This window comes from Amblyomma maculatum, chromosome 8 (genome assembly GCF_055883805.1).
Source record: "Amblyomma maculatum isolate TAMU_Amacu chromosome 8, ASM5588380v1, whole genome shotgun sequence".
NCBI classification, from domain to species: Eukaryota; Metazoa; Arthropoda; class Arachnida; order Ixodida; family Ixodidae; genus Amblyomma; species Amblyomma maculatum.
In genome coordinates, this window is record NC_139351.1 from 95723330 (window position 1) to 95742336 (window position 19007).

Sequence of the window (19007 nt, forward strand, 5' to 3'; positions counted from 1 at the left end):
CTGCACAGTTGGCAACCCGACCATGGCGTCATATCTCGTGACGTCACTCAGCCTTCCGACCAATCGCACGTCGACGACGTCCATGAGCTAGTGGGAGATGTGCACCGATGCGCCGTAGCGCCTGAGACTTAATTATCGGGGCCTGGTCATGTAACCCGCTAACTTCCATCCGCCAGGGGTATGCGGTGCCTGGTCATGTCAACCGTTAACTTCCATCTGCCAGGGGTATGCGGTGCCTTGTCATGTCAACCGTTAACTTCCATTTGCCAGGGGTATGCGGTGCCTGATCATGTCAACCGTTAACTTCCATCCGCCAGGGGTATGCGGTGCCTGGTCATGTCAACCGTTAACTTCCATCTGCCAGGGGTATGCGGTGCCTGGTCATGTCAACCGTTAACTTCCATCTGCTAGAGGTATGTCCGTGATTTTCCGAGGCTGCCAGCCTTCAAACGGTCGCTGCCACTGCCGACGGAGAATTTTATTTTACAAGGAGATACTAACGCTCTTGCGTTATAATATGCTTGCGTCATCCCCGCCAAATACTGTGCAGCTAGACTGGGTTTTTTTTTCGTTATGTAATAGACTAACAAAAGCACTTATGCGAACTTTATCCAATATAAAATTCATCGAATGAGAAGTAAAAAAGCGAAACTAAGTCACTGACCTACCGCGGCGGGGCGTCTGCTATCGGCATTGCCGCTTCCTGTCGGACTGCGAGCTCGTTATAAAGCGACATCGGTCGCCCTGACACGGGACCCTGGTACGATACTTGGAAGCATTCAGACATTCAGAAAAAAATTATGACGTCGTGATTGGGGCACAGTGGATGGCTGCAGTAGTAATGTCTGTGTCGTCGCCGGTTTTTCTAAAAGCTTCTAAATTTTTCGTGCCTCGATTAAGTCATGTGACGCACCAACTCGAATAACAGATTCGTTGAGCCATGTACAGGTGAACGCGCGGAAAAAAAGAAGTGGAGACCAAAGCTGGAGTTCCTGATGCAACTAAACACGACAGATGGGGTTTACGTCAAACGAAATAATTTATGAATTTGTCGCTCCGAAACATTTCAGCTGTTACATCCTTCACAAACACAATATCCCAGGATATAAGTAACTAACGCCATCTGCCGGCCACGCATAGCAATTTTCATATAACGCAACGAAGACGTTTTCATTTGGTAGTGAAAAAAATGAGATGCAGTTAGACGATGCGTGATCATGTTGATATTGGTTGAATGCTCTCCCAACCGTTCCAAAACATGGTCCCTGCACTCGCACTCAGACAATTAAAAGATTCGTATAGTATTGGCGACCTGAATTTTGTAACCTCAATGCCATGTTGTAACTAAAGGCGGCAGGTTATAATTGGTGGGTTTCGCGCAAGAAAAGTTGAATTGAGTCTTTGTAGCACGACTTCCCTTCTAGGGCAGCGGATTCGCGATTATTCGTGCTCGAATGGGACATTGTGATCCAATTGCACGTAGTTGAATTTCAAACAAGCCGTTTTGGGGCACGTTTTGTTCAAAGCTGTCTTAAAGCCCTCAATTTTCATTTGGTGACGAATACTAGGCCTTTGAATACCTTACAATCAGTAAAGGGGCCAAAATTAAAGGGGTGCACCCAAGTCTCCTTACGTACGGAAAAGCGAAAGCATTCCAAGTTCCATACCTAGTTATTCCTACGGTCACAACTTATTGTCTAGACATATTGCTGCGAAACATCAGCTCGTTATTGCTGACATTCTGTTTCGACGTCAGATGTTATTTTGGCGCCCACAACCTCTCGTCTAGAAATTTTATCGGATGCTAGCGTAACATAATCTGTATCATGACTATATCGATCACGTGACTAGTTATACCCGATCACGTTATTGGTCTATGACGTTATTAACTTGTACTTACTGTAACTTCCATTATCACTAACCATCAATCATTATCCCTTCCTGACGACGCCCTATGTTTACCGTAATTGGTTATCTAAATTTCAATTGAAGTGCGTTAAGAATCTTATCTATATTATCATGACTAACTAGTAATCCGTGAAAAACGATGCTATGACCTATCTCTTTATCGTTAATGCTCGTGTCAAATTCCTAATTATTGTTACCGTCGTTCTCATGATTGCTATCTGATGTGCACATCTTACATTCATGCATCCTGTCCACACCACCCATTAGCCAAGAAATTATTGATCACAATAAGTGCGCCATTACGAAGCTAAGAAGCAAACCGTGCCGCCGGTGCACGTCATGGCAAAAAACTTGGTGACGTTACTACTTCGCAATCACACAATTACCTCCCAACTGAGCAGGATGAAGAACATGTGAGATCACCCGCCAGCCAGTGACACCGCCGTGGTGGTGCAGTGGTTAAGGCACTCGACTACTGTGGCCAAGGATGTGGGATCGAACCCCGGCCTCGGCGGCAGCTTTTCGATGGAGGCGAAAAGCAAGGCGACCGTGTGATGTGCGATGTCAGTGCACGTTAAAGAACCCCAGGTGGTCGAAATTTCTGGAGTCCTCCACTACGGTGTCTCTCATAGCCTAAGCTGTTTTGGGACGGTACACCTCCCCAAACCAAACCAGACACTTTAAGCTGCGTAATGCAAGGGAACCTTACGATTATGTAAACCTGAAAATGAATATTCTCTAGCAGAAGAGGGGGGAAAGGGGGAGATGCGATTCTACGCCAGCAATGCACAGTTAACTATTCCATAACAAACCAAGAAAGCGTGTATCTTTCGAAACAGAAGGACGGCACGAAGTGGACAACACATGCACTTCTTCGCTCCGTTTTCTGTTTGCGAGTACTGCAAGCGTCGTCGCACGCCCCCCCCCCCCCCCCCCCGCCCTCCTTCCTAAGCAACCCTGACACTGCTGCTGCCATGAAATGATTGGGATCAAAGCGCAGCTTCAGTAGCACTTGGAAGCGAACGCAAGATGACACTGCGCGAGAACCTACCTCCGACGAGTGTTCCGTGATGCTGTAACCAAAGACGTGGAAAGCCACGGTGGCTCCTGCGACTAACACCACTGACACTGGAACTCTGGGACTCGCCCCGCTGGTGTCGCCCTGCATTCGTGCGCATATGTTCATTCATTAATTCTAGTACGCACGACTTCAGCATATATAAAAAATTAGAGGGGGCACTTTGGACCACTAAAGTGCAATGAGACGAAAGCCTTTTAGCGCGGTAGAAGCGCCTGAAGCGGATTTGATGCACACGACCTTTCTTTTTTTACATCGTGCCAACACTTTTTCCCCACGACTCATATCGCGCCGCCACCTACTCCCATGACGTCACGTTGTTGCTAGGATGCGCCATGACGTCAACGGCGGCGATCTCCATGAAAACGGCGTTGGCATGACTCTAGACAAAGATAAGATAACGTAAACTGGTTCATAGGAAAGGAAAAGCTATAGTATCTGTCACACACCTATGTGGACACTTGAACCGCAGAAATGGGCTCGGCATGGCTGTCAGGATGAGCTATAGTATGACAGGCTTTGCCGACAGACTGACAACGATGAGCCATTAAAGGCTTTCGCCTTAAAAACGAGGCAAGGCTATGACCAACTCAGTTAACAGGGCCCACAAGCAGGAACGGTATCGTGCGTGGAAATGAGCTTCGGTTGCTTTAGCGTGTTCGCATTATAGCAGCCTCATCGTAAAGAAATGACGACGTCCGGCGTAGTGTCAATTTGCCACCTCCCAGCCGTGGAATATGGAGAGAGGAAATTTCTCTCTCCACGTGTAAGGGAGAAGAGGCAGAAGCCTTAAGTTAGCTACCCCAGGAAGAGCCCAAAAATGAAAAAAAAAAAGATCGACTCAGCAAAGATAATAGTGAATGACTCGGACAAAATGAAAATGTCTTCGAATGACTGAAAAAGGAAAGCTATGACTGAGAATGACTATGAGTGGCTTAGCAAAAAAGAAGATGGCTCAGCTGTAACCCTCGTTACCTCATTCGGTATCTGTTTTAGTGTCTTGTTTCCTGAAACACGACAGATATTACTATTTTAAAGAGTTTGTTTTTAATTAAAGCTAACCGTGGTACTAGTAAATGAACTAGAAAGAGCGGGGCTAATTTTACTTCAACCTCTATGTACCTATACCGAACGGCGTTACAGAGGGGGCAATGAAACAAAAATAATAAATGGATGGGACGCAGGATTGAAGCACGGACAGCAACGGCCATAAGAAATACAGCCGCTTCTAATAATCAAGGTCGCTTAGTGAATTTCGTATTCCAGGTGCACCGATGTTATCCCACGCCAGCTTACTGTGAGGTAGTCACGGCAGAAGTATTTTGGGGGGGTTTATTTCGCTTGGTTTTCCATGGTTTAAGGTCTCGAAACGAATGAGCAAACAAATGCAGGGAAAATGAGAGGCTTCGCTGTGAGATAGCAAAGGATGGGAGCGAAGGGCCACTGACACAAAATGAAAGCACAGGGAATGTTTTATTATTATTATTATTATTATTATTATTATTCTTATTATTATTATTATTATTATTATTATTATTATTATTATTATTATTATTATTATTATTAGTGTGAAGTATAAATGAAATGTAGAGGTAAATGTTTACAGTGTAGAAGAAAAAAGAACACACGTCGACGGTGAGATCCGAACTCACGATCTCTGAATTTCGTGTCCGGGGCTCTATCCCCGAGCTATGGCGATGGCTGTTCTATCTTCCATTTTATTAGGCATGCATTCGTGTTGCGTGCTATCTATGCTTGAGAGTGTTCGCTAGCGCCACCCTCCTCCAGAGTAGCGGACGTGGACACGGGACGCGTTTTTTTTCTTCTAATTTCTCGTCAATAATTTCTGTTTAATTATAATTCACAATTACAAAAAATATATGCTTTCTTTTCTGTCAGTGGCTGTCGGCTCTTTTGCTATGCCAAGCGAATCAGGTTATTGATCGTTTTATATGCTCACTTTCAATGTGATAGTTGATGGTTACAGATAATGGTCAAAATGAGTCGTAAATTAGTTTTTTGTAAGAAAGTGTCTAAGTGTTTGATAGGAGAGCGTTAATGCCTCCCGTTTGGCCGTTCCCTTTGCGGTGTTAAAGGTACTACCATGTCTACTCTTAAGTGTCCTCTTATTCTTTTCCCGTTGAGCGCAACAGCTGGAGTCGGCATAGCATCGAGAAACCAACTTCCCTCCTGCGTTGTGCCTAGAAACTTACATCACGTATGGTTGTCATTAACGTGAATTAAGCATCGGCATATGTCTCAAAAGACTTCACTTCATACCGTAATTTGGCTTCACGTAAAAAAAAAATTTCTATAAATATAAGTCGGGATTATAAATGATTGGTCGCCAGTCAGGCAGACTAGGGCACGAAGGCACTATGTAAGACTTCGACATAAGTGGCGATTTGCAGGTATGTCGTGTTGTAACACATAAAGGGATATCCTACTAGCGTATGCTAATGAATATGCAGCTAATTAAAGAAGTTCTAATTACGGCATGCAGGAGTAATTAAGAGTGTAACAAATGCACGTTGACGTTTATCTTCGATGGGCGTGGCCTAGTGACGCCGTTATGAGGTGACACCGGCAATCTTACCAGAACACCATGCAAATGTGATGTACGCTGCCGCCTCATCAGATGGCGCACGAGCGGGATAAAGTTGCTCTACGGAACCTGCGTTCGCTTGGCATGCTTCTTCGTAGATTCAGCGTTCTGTGCTCGGAGGTGGCTTTCGTGGTATCAACTGCGCATCTTCGTTCGATTTCTAAGTGCGGAAGAGATCCAGAGGACCCAGAGGGGAGCTTAAGTTATCCCACCTCCCCCCTTTTTATGCAATGACACTTCAAATCACATCGCATAGACATGTGCACTGTAGATAAAGTAATAAAAAAGAGACGGGGGACCAGTCACTAACAGTTCGCAAGGTGTATGAGTGTGCCCGAGCCGGCATCTTAGTGAACATGCTAGCGGTTGTCTATCCCGTTGCTCCAGTATAGAACACACAGAAAGGACAACTTAAAATACTAATTCATAAAGCTTGTGCAGGAAATCCATTGGGACATCACCGTATATTGCTTGGGAGAATGACTGATAAATGCAAAGCAAAACAGCGCAAACTTCACAATGGACAGAGAAGGGCAGACGAGACACAGGCGCTGACTAACAACTGAAGGTTTATTGTTCTGACACCTCGGTATACATACAGCAAGCATCAAAAACAAGAACAACAACAAAGCCCGATAGACACTCATCTCAGCCAGACATCAAGCAGGAGCACCATGATCATCCAACTCCCGATAGGAAAAGCAACTCCTTATCTAGAAGGGCTATGGAGGGATGCTTACACAGCGGTCTTTTAGGTTTGCAATTTTTTCGGCCTCGATTATTTCTCGCGTGGTCTTGTCACCGCACCTGCGCAGCACGCTCGTGTTACGCAAATCAGGTGTGCATTTACAATCTCGGCGGTGCACACCCAGATGGCCCGAGATCCGCTCTGTCACATTGTAGTTGTGCTCCAATAATCTTTTATTAAGACATCTGCCGGTTTGGCCTATGTACGCATGGCCACAAGACAAAGGGATCGAATAAACGACGCCTTCCGCACACGAGACGAATCGGTCGCGATGGTTTGTGGTGCAGCCGATGTGTTTTCAACCCATCCCATTCACTCGCTTGCAAAGACTTGACAAGCGGTCCGGAGCCGAAAAAACAACATCTACTCCAACCCTTCTTCCTATCTTTCTCAAGTTATGTGAAATCCCGAGCGCGTAGGGAATGACTGCGATCTTCTTATCCCTGTCTCTACTGACTGTTTCTTTAGTTTTTAACATAGCCTCCGCTACTGAGGATAATAGCGCCGGTGGATAACCAGCCTGAACTAGTCGGCGCGTCTGGTTTAAAAAGCTATCTTCCAGCTTGTGGTTGCACGATTTCATGACTGAATTGTAGAAGCAAGAATTGATGATGCTGCGCTTAACCAACTTCGAGTGCGCTGAAGTAAATGGCAGAATGGGTTTTTTGGCGCGAGGCTCAAAGGCCCAGCACACATGATTGGGGTTGAAATATAGTCCTAGTTCTAAAAACCGTATGAATCCATTAGTAGGCAGTTCGTGCGTGACAATTAAAGGGCTCAGAATGCTTGAAAAACTACGAACAACATTGGCAGCTTCGGACGGGAAGGCGTCCTGTTCGCACTCTAGGAACACAAGATAATCGTCGACAAATCGAAAAATCTGCTTCACAGTGCTGCAATCAAAGAACCTGCGTAACGCCCGGTCTTGCATGGCTAAGTATAGATCACTGAGGACCGGTGCAATGGACGAGCCTATACAGATACCATTTGTTTGAATGAAAACCGAACCGTTCCATTCCGCGTAGGTCGATGTCAAATAAGTGGACAGTAGCTCGAGAAAGCAGTCAGTAGAAATGCTAGTCGCGTTCTGGAATTTTACAGCTCCATGCTGGTCAATGCAGTCCTTGATGCAATTGATCAAGTCGTCATGAGGTATGGCATAGTATAGGTCTTTTATATCAATGGAAAAACCTAACAACGCTCTTTCGGAGTTTCCTTTTAAAAACGTCACCACAGGTTCTGCATTCTTTACCAAAAAAGGGTCGTCAATAGTTAGTAGCTTAAGTTGCCTTTGTAAGAATGATGCAACAGATTTTTGCCAAGTCCCAGCTTCAGAAACAATGACACGGAATGGATGATCGACCTTATGGGTTTTAACCGAGAAAAACATTTCTAAGCACAAATACTTGTTGCTGTTCACTGCACTACATACCTTCTCGAGATTCAGGCGTTTACACAGTTTCATGGCCCTGCTTTTTACCTTCTTCAAGGACACGTTGCTGCATACATCAAAGGACGAACCTATGGCTTCAAGGGCTTTAGCCATGTAGTCGCCTTTCGGTAAAACTGCGAAACTGCGTCGTTTATTCGATCCCTTTGTCTTGTGGCCATGCGTACATAGGCCAAACCGGCAGATGTCTTAATAAAAGATTATTGGAGCACAACTACAATGTGACAGAGCGGATCTCAGGCCATCTGGGTGTGCACTGCCGAGATTGTAAATGCACACCTGATTTGCGTAACACGAGCGTGCTGCGCAGGTGCGGTGACAAGACCACGCGAGAAATAATCGAGGCCGAAAAAATTGCAAACCTAAAAGACAGCTGTGTAAGCATTCCCTCCATAGCCCTTCTAGATAAGGAGTTGCTTTTCCTATCGGGAGTTGGATGATCATGGTGCTCCTGCTTGATGTCTGGCTTAGATGAGTGTCTATCAGGCTTTGTTGTTGTTCTTGTTTTTGATGCTTGCTGTATATATACCGAGGTGTCAGAACAATAAACCTTCAGTTGTTAGTCAGCGCCTGTGTCTCGTCTGCCCTTCTCTGTCCATTGTGAAGTTTGCGCTGTTTTGCTCTGTGATGAACCAACTAGCTCGAGATGTTTTCTTCATGATAAATGCAACCCTTGTATTTATAAGTTTATAAAAAGTTTTATGAGCTTATATTTTATAAAAAAGATAAGTTTTCTGCCAGAGTATACTGTCATTACAGTGCGGTGATCTACTTTTATAAGCTGAGTCTACTTGTGTTCTGCCCTCTGTAAGTGCATGCAAAACAGTGATTACACTGCGAATGGCTCACATCTTATGTAGAAATTTTCGGTGGGAAAACCACACGAAACTATTTTGTCGCGGACAAAGAGCATTTATTAACTACGCCGTAGACCCATGCTAAAAGATACACGTCGACCTCTTCAAAATATTTGACATTTATTTAAAACCTTAATCGCTTCTGCTATTTACGCTAAATGTCATCGCACTTGCAATTAACTTTAAAATACCAGTCGAAGTTCTCCCTTCTTTTCAGCTAGCCTTTTAATCAAGAAGACCAACCTTGTTCGCGTGCCAGAGCAGAAGCCAATCCGTTATATAGCCGGCTATGATGCCACCCAGGAATCCGCCGCATTCGATACAGCTCATGAAGGCGTTGGCTGCGGGAGCGGAAAAGGACGTCTGTTTATTAAGTTATTTCACAATACAGCAGATCAAAATGTAATCGGCTCAGGCAGAAAAGTCATGAACCCACAAGCGAAGTACCGTACATGCAAACAAGCTATAGCGTTGTATATATACTCTCAAGAAAAACGTCTTGCAGACGAAGAGATAACAGAAAGTAAAACATCACGGAAGAATTAACAAGGTAATTAGTGCCAAAGCATAACCCGCAAACCATAAATCTGGCTAACATGTACCGTCTTTGTCAAAAGTGTAGAGCCCAGGGAGGCTGCTTTTGAGCCATGCAGTCACTCAGAGATATTGATAGTGTTAATGAATAATAATAATTACTAATATAATTATCACAAAAGGACTAAAAATGACTACGAAACGACCAATATGACAAACGACGACTTGTAATGACAGCAACTAACTGAAAATGAGTAAATATGCTTAGCTATGAGTGGTAATGACTACAATTACTAGACATGACTCAACAAGAGTCCGGACTATCAGTATCTCAAATGATGACTTGTATGGCCGCAGCTGACTGGAAATGAGTAAATATGCTTAGCTATGAGTGGTAATGGCTACCAACGACTAGGCATGACTCAGCCTGGCTTATCGTGACTACGAAACGACCAATTACTATGTCAAACCACGACTTGAAATGACCACAACTGACTAGAGAGGAAGGGTAGGCTTTTGCCGTTCTCCTCTTAATAGACATCTAAAAGACCCTCTATTTTTTACACAAGCAGCTCGATAGACAATAAACAATAGCTGAAGGTTTCGTGGAGGTACTTAACTTCCGATCTGGCTCCCTCGGCCATGCACTGAAATATGTCAGTGAAAGCTTAGTAGTAACGGAACAATTAAGATCGATAGATATGGTGTGGCATACGCATTGATATAATTGTTATGAAAGCGTGTACAAGCAGAAAGCGAGCATCAGCATCAAAACATATACTCTGGCGCTAAAACGGTGTTTCATTTCGTAATGCGATGTATACCTGATTGATTTTCATCATCGCGATAATCGCTTTTTATGGTTTTCCGGCAACAGTCAAGTCATACTTTCCCGATGACGCAATATGTCTGAACCAACTGGACTTTGAAGCAGCGCGGCAACAAAGCAACACTGAAAAAACACCGCTATATTTCTTCAAGTCTCTCCGCATCATGCATGTGTTCTATAGGTGGATACAACAAAGTCTGCAACAGACACGCACAGTTCCTCCACGACAAAACTGTAGTCCGCTGCTAAACTTTTCTTCCACATCACAGGCTTTTGATGTTTTTATCTTGTTTGTAATGGTCAAATTTAAAACACTGATTTCGTTGACTTCTGAGTGGAGTAATGCACACGCCGCGTGCCTGGTCCATAGTTTGCAACTGCTGTATTTTTTTTTATTAGCGGCATAACTATTGCACGTCGCGTGGCGAAGAACATCGTTTCATGCAGTTACCACTTGACTCTGCTTTGCTGAGAAGGATACTCCTTGCAATTACTGCAGATTGAACCGCAAATAGATGCAGAGGCAATGGTTAAACACAGCTCAAGACCGAAGCAACAATTGTAGTTCCTAGAATGCCATCTAAAGGTGTCGACCGATTGTCATGACGCCAAGGTCAACCGCTTTGCCACTACTAGCGCTCCGAGTGGCTGGCAGGCTGTCACCGTGAAAGCCACGCGAAGACGACGACAAACAAGGACACCACTATAGCGCGCATTGCGACTGAGAGTGACGTCATGCCACCAGGATCTTGAAGGCCTCATTGGAGGAACACCTGTCGTTTCTTTCTTGAGTTGCATCCGACCTATATTTATCCAAAACTGGAGATTCCACATTGCTGTCTGTGCTGCTGTCCTCTGCTTAATACACTGAAATACTGTCCAGGAAGAAGAACTTCTTCAAAGTTTATAGTATTTTTATACGTTACTAGCCCTGCGATCGTTTCTAGTGCGCGTGGCTGCGGACAGCACCAAGAGACAGTTTCAAATGACCCGCGTACCGGCGAACTGCGACTGCTTGAGGTCCTGTATCAGGTACAACTGACCCCAGTCGACTGCTCCCGTGCGTGCGAAGAACATAGTCAGGTACGCGGCCGACAGGAGCCAGATGAAGGGACTATTCAGCAAGTGCACGGTTCTCGCCTCCTCCTCTTGTTCTTCTGGGCTCCCTAGCGGTGACTCTGACGTAGGGAGAGAGGGTGTTCGGGAGAAATTAAACATTTAAGGAGAGTTACTAAGAACTCTTTTACTTTGCAATGATGCTGCGAGACTGCGACCCTAATCATTATCATCATCATTGTAATGATCCTACAGGTTGTGGCATTATAAAAAGGGCAGGAGAAGGCACTGTAACTAATGCCGACGGTCAATATAAAACGAACAAGTTACTAGAAATTTTATAACTACAAACAAAAGAAAAAAATGAAAAATTACAGATCAAAAGCATACAGATTCGAGGCATCCACAATACGTATACGCGAAATATTAGCAGGGTGTCTAATGAAACGAGAGCAGAATAAACGTGGTAAACGCAGTAACGATTAACCATGTCGAGTCCTTAGCGTTTCCGGTCAAAGCTTTATAGCGGGTAGGTCTATGATTGGGCTGGGACAGGTAGGTCACCGTCGTTTGCGGCGGGGGCTAGCCTGTCCGAATTTTTATCTGTTGTAGGCCGTCATTGCACAAGCCACCGCTTCGGTGTTGGACGACGGCTGCTGTTGCGACGCGCGTCTTTCTCTCCCTCTTTTCTATTTCTTCTCTATTTTCTCTTCTGTCTGCACGAGGCAGCGAGGGTGGCTCAGCTACAGAGCCAGTAGCAGGCCCGTGCATTTTCTTTTCCTTCTTCCTGCAGCCACAACAACAACAACAACAACAAGAAAACGATGAATGATTGCTGTCGCTAATATTATTTGCTATCAAATCGTACACTCGTCACACACTGCCCGAAATTAACTTTTGGAACAACGTTCGAATGCTTTGTCAGGGAAAAGAAGAGGAGGAGGAATAACTTTATTTTCGGTTGAAGCATTTTAAGTGTGCGGTATCCAACCACGTCAAGTGGCCAAGAGGCCTTGGCCTTTGGCCACTTCCAGGGCTTGTTTGCTAGCCCGGACTTCATCGTCTGGCTCCGGTTGCCGGGCATGCCGCATTTTTTTTTCGTTTAGCAGTGCGAACGAGCGAACACGCATACAACAACAATATATAGAAGATCCTAATGTTAAGTCGCTATATTCATCACAAATTGCGATGCACTGGCAACTTGTTTCACCTTTCGCAGGATGCGAGCCGGCTTCCGGACGATTCAGACTGCGCTGTGGGCTCTCACTGACGATCAGACCAACATCGGCCGGCTTGTTGACGATCGTGAACAAAGATAGGCAGCCCATGATCGCGCATAGTAAACCTGCAAAACAGAGTACAAAAGTGGCTGGTAAGAATTAAGCATAAATCCACACTGGTCTCTGTATGCAGTCTACGAAAGTTTCCATTCCCAGCGGCGCATTAGTGAATGATCTTTGGGAGCGCCTTCTTTAGCTACAAAGTATGCACTGTTTCGAAAGTCCAAAGGCATTGAATACCACAATTAGCAGGGCACGCCAAATCGCTCCAACTTCAAGCCAGAATACATCGCTTTGTAGTTTGTGTCACTTCAGCAGTTTGACACACGTTTTGCCTAAAGGAAGGACCATACCAAAGTTGGTAAAGTGAAAAGTTGTATTTTTTACGCCATTGATGTCTCTGTACCATACCACTTTCCAAATGAAAAACAAATTTTTTCGCGCTTGTTGAAAACGACCCCTTAGATGCGAAATTCACTACGAAGTCATCTTCATGTCATGAACATCAATCTTCAGCCGCTTTATTTACATATCATATCAACGTTTACCCCGCCGGGGTGGCGCAGTGGTTACGGCGCTCGAGTACTGTTCCCAAGGACGCGGGATCGAATCCCGGCCTCGACGGCAGCTTTTCGGGGGAGGAGAAAAGCAAGGCGCCCATGTGCTGTGTGATGTCAGTGCACGTTAAAGAACCTCAGGTGGTCGAAATTTCCGGAGTCCTCCACTACGGCGTCTCCATAGCCTGAGTTGCTTTGGGACGTTAAACCCTACAAACCAGACCAAACCTCATATCAACGTTTGGTTTCCAGGTGCTTGCGTTGACGAAGTGTTCATTACAGCTCTTAAAATGTAAGGTTTGGTTTGGTTTGCGGGGTTTAACATCCAGAGCGACTCAGGCTATGAGAGACGCCGTAGTGGAGGACTCCGGAAATTTCGACCACCTGGAGTTCTTTAACGTGCACATAATACGACGAACATGGCGCCACTATTGTACTTGTCTCCTTGGCGCCGCAAAGATTAATAGGACACTTATTCTGACCCCGAGATGAGAATATAACGTTCTTTCCCCATTTCCCCCCGAAACCAGCCTTTGTGCCGTCCCCTAAAAATAAAGGACTTTCAATCAAACAGTAAGTTTACTAATAGTTGAATGGTTAAATATTCGTAACTACCAGTTAAATGCTTACCAATATAATTTCAAAATGCGTTTGCAGCCTGTGCCCTTTAAAATGATATGTGCAAGAGTTTCCGAATTATTCTAGACCTGAGGGATTTTATTAAAGTACACTTTGTCTTGCCTCTGGCAGAGGCAATTTGTCGGTAAACAGGAAATGACTTCGAAATGTACACAGTGCTGGTTTTCCGGCTTTTTTTAAGCTAAAGAATTATGAGACACAACGGAGCTTTATGATTCCGACTGTCTTCAATACAATAGTGGTTCATTGGTCGTGGCCTGAATGCTTCCTTTCCTTTGAGTAAAACTGCACAAATATCGTGTTTCTGATGAGATAAATAAAAAAACATCTGCCGCATTCTCTTAATTACACGTATTTTAACCCATCTCCTGCAGTTCTACACTTTTTAGGCGCGGTGGCGAATCACGGTAGCGGATCGCGGATCACAATAAGCTAAAACTCTTTATTATCAACTAAATGCACTGTCATTATCATTGCTAATGACATCATTGCCATTATCCCTAACTGCAGCGTCATTGTCATCACTACTACTCTTCTCACAGTAGAAAAGGAGAATTACGATGTGTTTCACGATCCAGGGCGTGGCGCAGTTGGTTAAAACTCTAGGCTGGGGATCCGAGGGGCGGAGGTTCGATTCCCCGTGGAGACCGGATTTTTATTTTTCTGATGGCGTTAGTTTTAATTGTGGGTGATTATGTCATTTAATTTACAGCTATAATGTGACGAATGAACGAACGACGACAGTATGAGCCATTAAAGGTTCATCTGAAGCCAGCAGTCAGGGTGGTGCCTGTTCAGATGGGCCTTCAGCTGTGATAGGTTGAAAGGCACGTAACGTGCTGACAGGCAGCGCTGCACGTGCATGCTGTTACCCGTGGCAGTGATGCTCGCTCGCCAGCTGTAGGACAGCATCAGGTACGACGACAGGAATGGAGCTATGCTCAAGGAAATGTTCGATGAAGCCGAGAGCACTCCATACAGTGTCCCAAATTGGGCTTGTCGAAACCACTGTAAGAAAGAAGAGTGACAGAAAATTAAGGTACCTTGTACTCATCGGTGAAACCTTACAGTTAACCAATATTTCGGTGTAAATTGCCTTGCACGGGATGTCATACGGACGACGCTTGTTGCGATAAGCACAGTACATAAATTCACAGCCATTCACGGTGGTATATATTGCTCTATCGAAGAGCACTATCATCATCATCATCATCAGCCTGACTATCCACTGCAGGGCGAAGGTCTTTCCCATATTTCTCCAATTAACCCGATTCTGTGCTAGCTGCATCCACTTGACCCCTGCAAAGTTCTTAACCTCATCCGCCCACCTAACTTTCTGCCGCCCCCTGCTACGCTTTCCTTCCCTTGGAGTCCAGTTTGTTACCTTAAGCAACCATCGGTTATCCTCTCTTTGCACTACATGTCCTGCCCATGCCCATTTCTTCTTAATTTCCATAGAATGTCAGTAACTTGAGTTATTTCTCTGACCCACTCAGAGCCCTATTCGCTACTGCATATCACTGCTCGGCTAGCGGCTCATAATGATGATGATGATGATGATGAGCGGAAATTACGAGCTGTTTTCAGCTCGTAACTGGGGCGGGGAATATATGTTATCCGTAGAACATGTAGACGAGCAGACCCCAAGGAAAGCGAAACACGGCCAGGAACTGTGGAATATCTTGTGGACCAGTGAAATTGGCAAGTTTGTATGGAGATGCAACTACAGCTCATCTCAAGATAATAATGATAATAATAATAATAATAATAATATTATTATTATTATTATTATTATTATTATTATTATTATTATTATTATTATTATTATTATTATTATTATTATTATTATTATTATTATTATTATTATTATTATTATTATAAATGATAGTGCAAACTAAAACATCCAAAGACCACTGAGAGGACTATTTACGGTCTTAACAATTGACTGCTGATGGTTTTGCTGACCTGCTGCAGAACCTTGATGAGAGCGGGCCATCCGCAGCCCTGCGAACATCCGTTGAGGAACCATAACCCAGCTAGCGGGTAGGCCGACACGGACGATGCGGCGAGCACGAAGGTGAAGCCGGCGGAGAGCAACAGACCGGCGGCGAACATGAGCCGGGAACTGACGCTGTCTGAGAGCACGCCACACAGGAACTTGCTGCCGGCATAAGCCAGGTTCTGGCTGCTCAGGATCATGCCTGCGTGTGATTGCGATAGCTCGGGAATGTGAACCATTGGGCAACAATACGCTCACATTGTGGAAGTTATACAATCACCAAAGCGCCGATCTGTAATCGTGAGAGTCAGTCAGTTTACAGAGTTGTAACGAAACAGTGAAATATCACGAACGATGGGCGCATTAAAAAATGTTATGGTCCAGTAATATGGAGGTGAAGCAAGAATCATAAGAAGATTGACTTAATTCGAGACATATGCACAGGTACTACAGCTACGTATCGCGGCATAGGCTGGCTTCAAAGTGCTGCTTTTCAGCTATCTGTGGGAAAAAAGGCGAATAGCTGTCTATATATAGAGGAGCCAAATAAAAATAGCCTTCATTACCCTGCAATTTGTCCGTACATAGTCGGTGAGTAGTCCGTATATGCGCTGTCGAGCAGCAATTAATGCGCACATATATTAAATGGTAGCTTATACAGCTCGTTCGAGCAAAGAGCCCATTCCATTTAAGATAATTTCTAAGGACAGAGCTGAAGGTCTAATAAGGCTTGAAACTTACATCTAACCGAATGTGCAGCATCTATCACACTTTCTCCGTGAACACCTAAACCACACTGTAAAGGTAATTTCCAAGCCTGATTTGACCTTCAACGCTGCGTTCTAGAAATAGAAAATGACCTCTAACGAATTGATTTATATAGGAAAGAAAGGCGCGGCAGCTGACTTCAAGGACACTTGCACCGCGCTGTAGAGGTCATTTTCAAGCGTTATTTGACCTTCAGCTCTGCATGCGACAACTGGGGCTTTGATCCAAGTACCTGGGTTCGATCCCGACCGCCGGCGGCTGCGTTTCGATGGAGGCGAACCAGACAGGCGTCGTGCGCTGTGCGATTCAGTGCACGTTGTTGTTGCGATTATAGGAAGAAAAAGAAAATGCAGGGGCTGCTACTGGCTCTGTAGCTGAGCCACCTCCACTGCTTAGAGAAGGTGGTGGAGCCACCATTGCGGTAGTGGACGATGGCTGTTGCGACGCGCGTCTTTTCTCCCTCTTCTTTTCCTTTCTTCTCTATTTTCTCTTCTGTCCGCACGAGGCAGCGGAGGTGGCTCAGTTACAGAGCGAGTAGCAAGCCCGTGCATTTTAATTCCCATCTTCCTTCAGTCGCAACAACAAACAACAACATCGAACAGCACACGGATGCCTCTTCGTTTGCCTGAATTTCACTCTCACCTTCCTCCATAATGGCGGCGTGGTTGAGATCTACTAAAAGTATGGCAAGTACTGCATCTTTCCTTGCCTATAAACCAATTTAATGAATTTATTTTTAAGCTCTACCTTATACAGCTTGTTTGGTAAAAAAATGCTGTTGGCACCGAGTGTCGGAAATAATCGGGGGTTGCGTAAAAAATCATATCGTTAGCGTAAGTAGGACGAAGGGGGGGATGGGGAGGTAGGGGGATTCTCTGCTGGACAATAAAAGTTTATTCTCTCGCACGCATTATCGTGGTAATTTCTGGTTCTAGCGATTGGTGATTGATTGGTTTATTAATGAAATTATTGTGAATAATTTATGAGTTAGAGATGAAGAAAATGGAAAAAAAAAGGGTTCAGAGGCTTCCGAATGGAAACGAATTCTTGATCATGCTAATTAAAAAATTTAGTCTATAATTGATAAATTAATAATGAAATAATTGAGAAAATAAAAAAACGCATTCAAATGCTCAGAAGGATTGCCAATGTCTACTGATGAAAATAAAGATAAAAGGAAGAAAAGAAAATACCAAAGAAACAAAAGGAAAAACATCGTCTGTGACGGCTTTTTTCTTTACTCTGCACCTTTATTAAATATTTTATTTCTATTTCATTAACCCATCTACAAAGCAGCGGCTCCGCTGGACGTCAAGTTAGTGAGCGGACAACTGTTGGTGTTAGACCCTTCTGAAGTTGTATTTATTGCTACTGCAGTGATTGTGATAAAAATGAAAACAATCCAGCAATTTAAGCTGCTAATATTTTCTTCATGGAAACCGAATTAGTTTGCAATTTTGTATGTAGAGGACGGTCGGCTGATCCTTGTCAAATAAATTATTAGCGTCCAATTGTATTTACTTGTCGGAACCTCCAAAGTTCCACACTTCAAATTGGATGATCTAGTTGGAAAGGTAAAACAAAGTGAACTGCTCAGCTGGGAGTAGGTAAGCCCATTAAGATATCGATTTGTGCAGTTGAGTGCAATTATTCCACTTAGATCAAAATGAAATAATAGTTATTTTTTCTTGGTTAAACACATTGCAATTGTAAGATTTATTCCTTAAAAAATTAGGGCAGGAGCAATGTTGTAGTAAAAATTCTGCTTCGGCAAGGAGACAGAAAATCCTCCCTCTTTCTTTATAATAATTTTTAAACTAATCATGCAGGCGCATAAATTGGATATGCCGGGAGGATTAAGCCGCACGATTTCAATGAAACCAGCTTCCAAATTTTGGTTAAATGAGATTCACCATGTATAGTTCAAGTCTTCTGCATAATTGGAAGCTTTGATAATCAAGCAATGGCTTCTCACAAACACACTTAAGAGTTTGCTTGGCATGTTTGTAGATACGCCTGCTTTTCAAAGGACCATCTGAACGATATGAACCAAAAATATGATCACAAGAGGCAGAATGTTCCTACAATTTCGTGATTCTAAATACTGTTTCAGGCTTTTGCCGTAGTGTTCATTAAGCGATTGCCAAAAATATTGCATCAAGCGACTGAAATTTATTACGTTGTTTGAAGTAATCGGAAAGGAAGATATGTAGTACCGGCTTCATCTCTGCGCAGTCCGTCGGTGAGCAGTGCGGGCAGTACAAACGCGACGCTTTTGCGATTATAGCCATAGAAGGCGTAACCAAAGAACAAGGTTGTGAATATCATCTTCTGGTATCCCTTTACCTCCATTCTGCCATTCGCAATGTTCTTAGTAACTGTCCCAGTACTCCCGGCAATAAAGAGGGACAAAATACTTGCTCGGTGAGCTCGTCTTCCTGCTTCTTCTTCTTCTTCTTCTTCTTCTTCCTTGGTAAATGGCATATACTCACAATGGGGGATTGGTCAGGGCTCAGTGTGGACAGCCAAATGTGCTGCAGATACTGGATTAGTGTACTAAATCACCCAAGTAGCCAACGTTAACATTGCAGGTAGCACCAAATATTAAAATAATGTTATAAAAGTGTTATGTAAGTTCCGTGAATAGTGTCTAGTGTTTTGTGATGTAAAATAACATTAGTAGAACATTCAGAAGGAAT

The 19007-nt window shown here is 44.0% G+C and overlaps 1 protein-coding gene across 1 annotated transcript in view; it reads right to left on the minus strand.

The window, feature by feature from the left end:
• The window catches only part of LOC146181883 (glucose-6-phosphate exchanger SLC37A4-like), a 28628-nt gene extending 9968 nt beyond the window's left edge, over positions 1–18660 (minus strand). Inside the window, exons 1-7 of the mRNA XM_084575862.1 lie at positions 18525–18660; positions 15507–15742; positions 14414–14549; positions 12315–12410; positions 11008–11166; positions 8890–8987; positions 2960–3070 (exon numbers count right to left, since the gene is read on the minus strand). Coding sequence (XP_084431988.1) covers positions 2960–3070; positions 8890–8987; positions 11008–11166; positions 12315–12410; positions 14414–14549; positions 15507–15742; positions 18525–18660 — 972 coding nt within the window. The remainder of the gene's footprint in view (positions 1–2959; positions 3071–8889; positions 8988–11007; positions 11167–12314; positions 12411–14413; positions 14550–15506; positions 15743–18524) is intronic.
• Between the last annotated feature and the right edge of the window lie 347 nt (positions 18661–19007).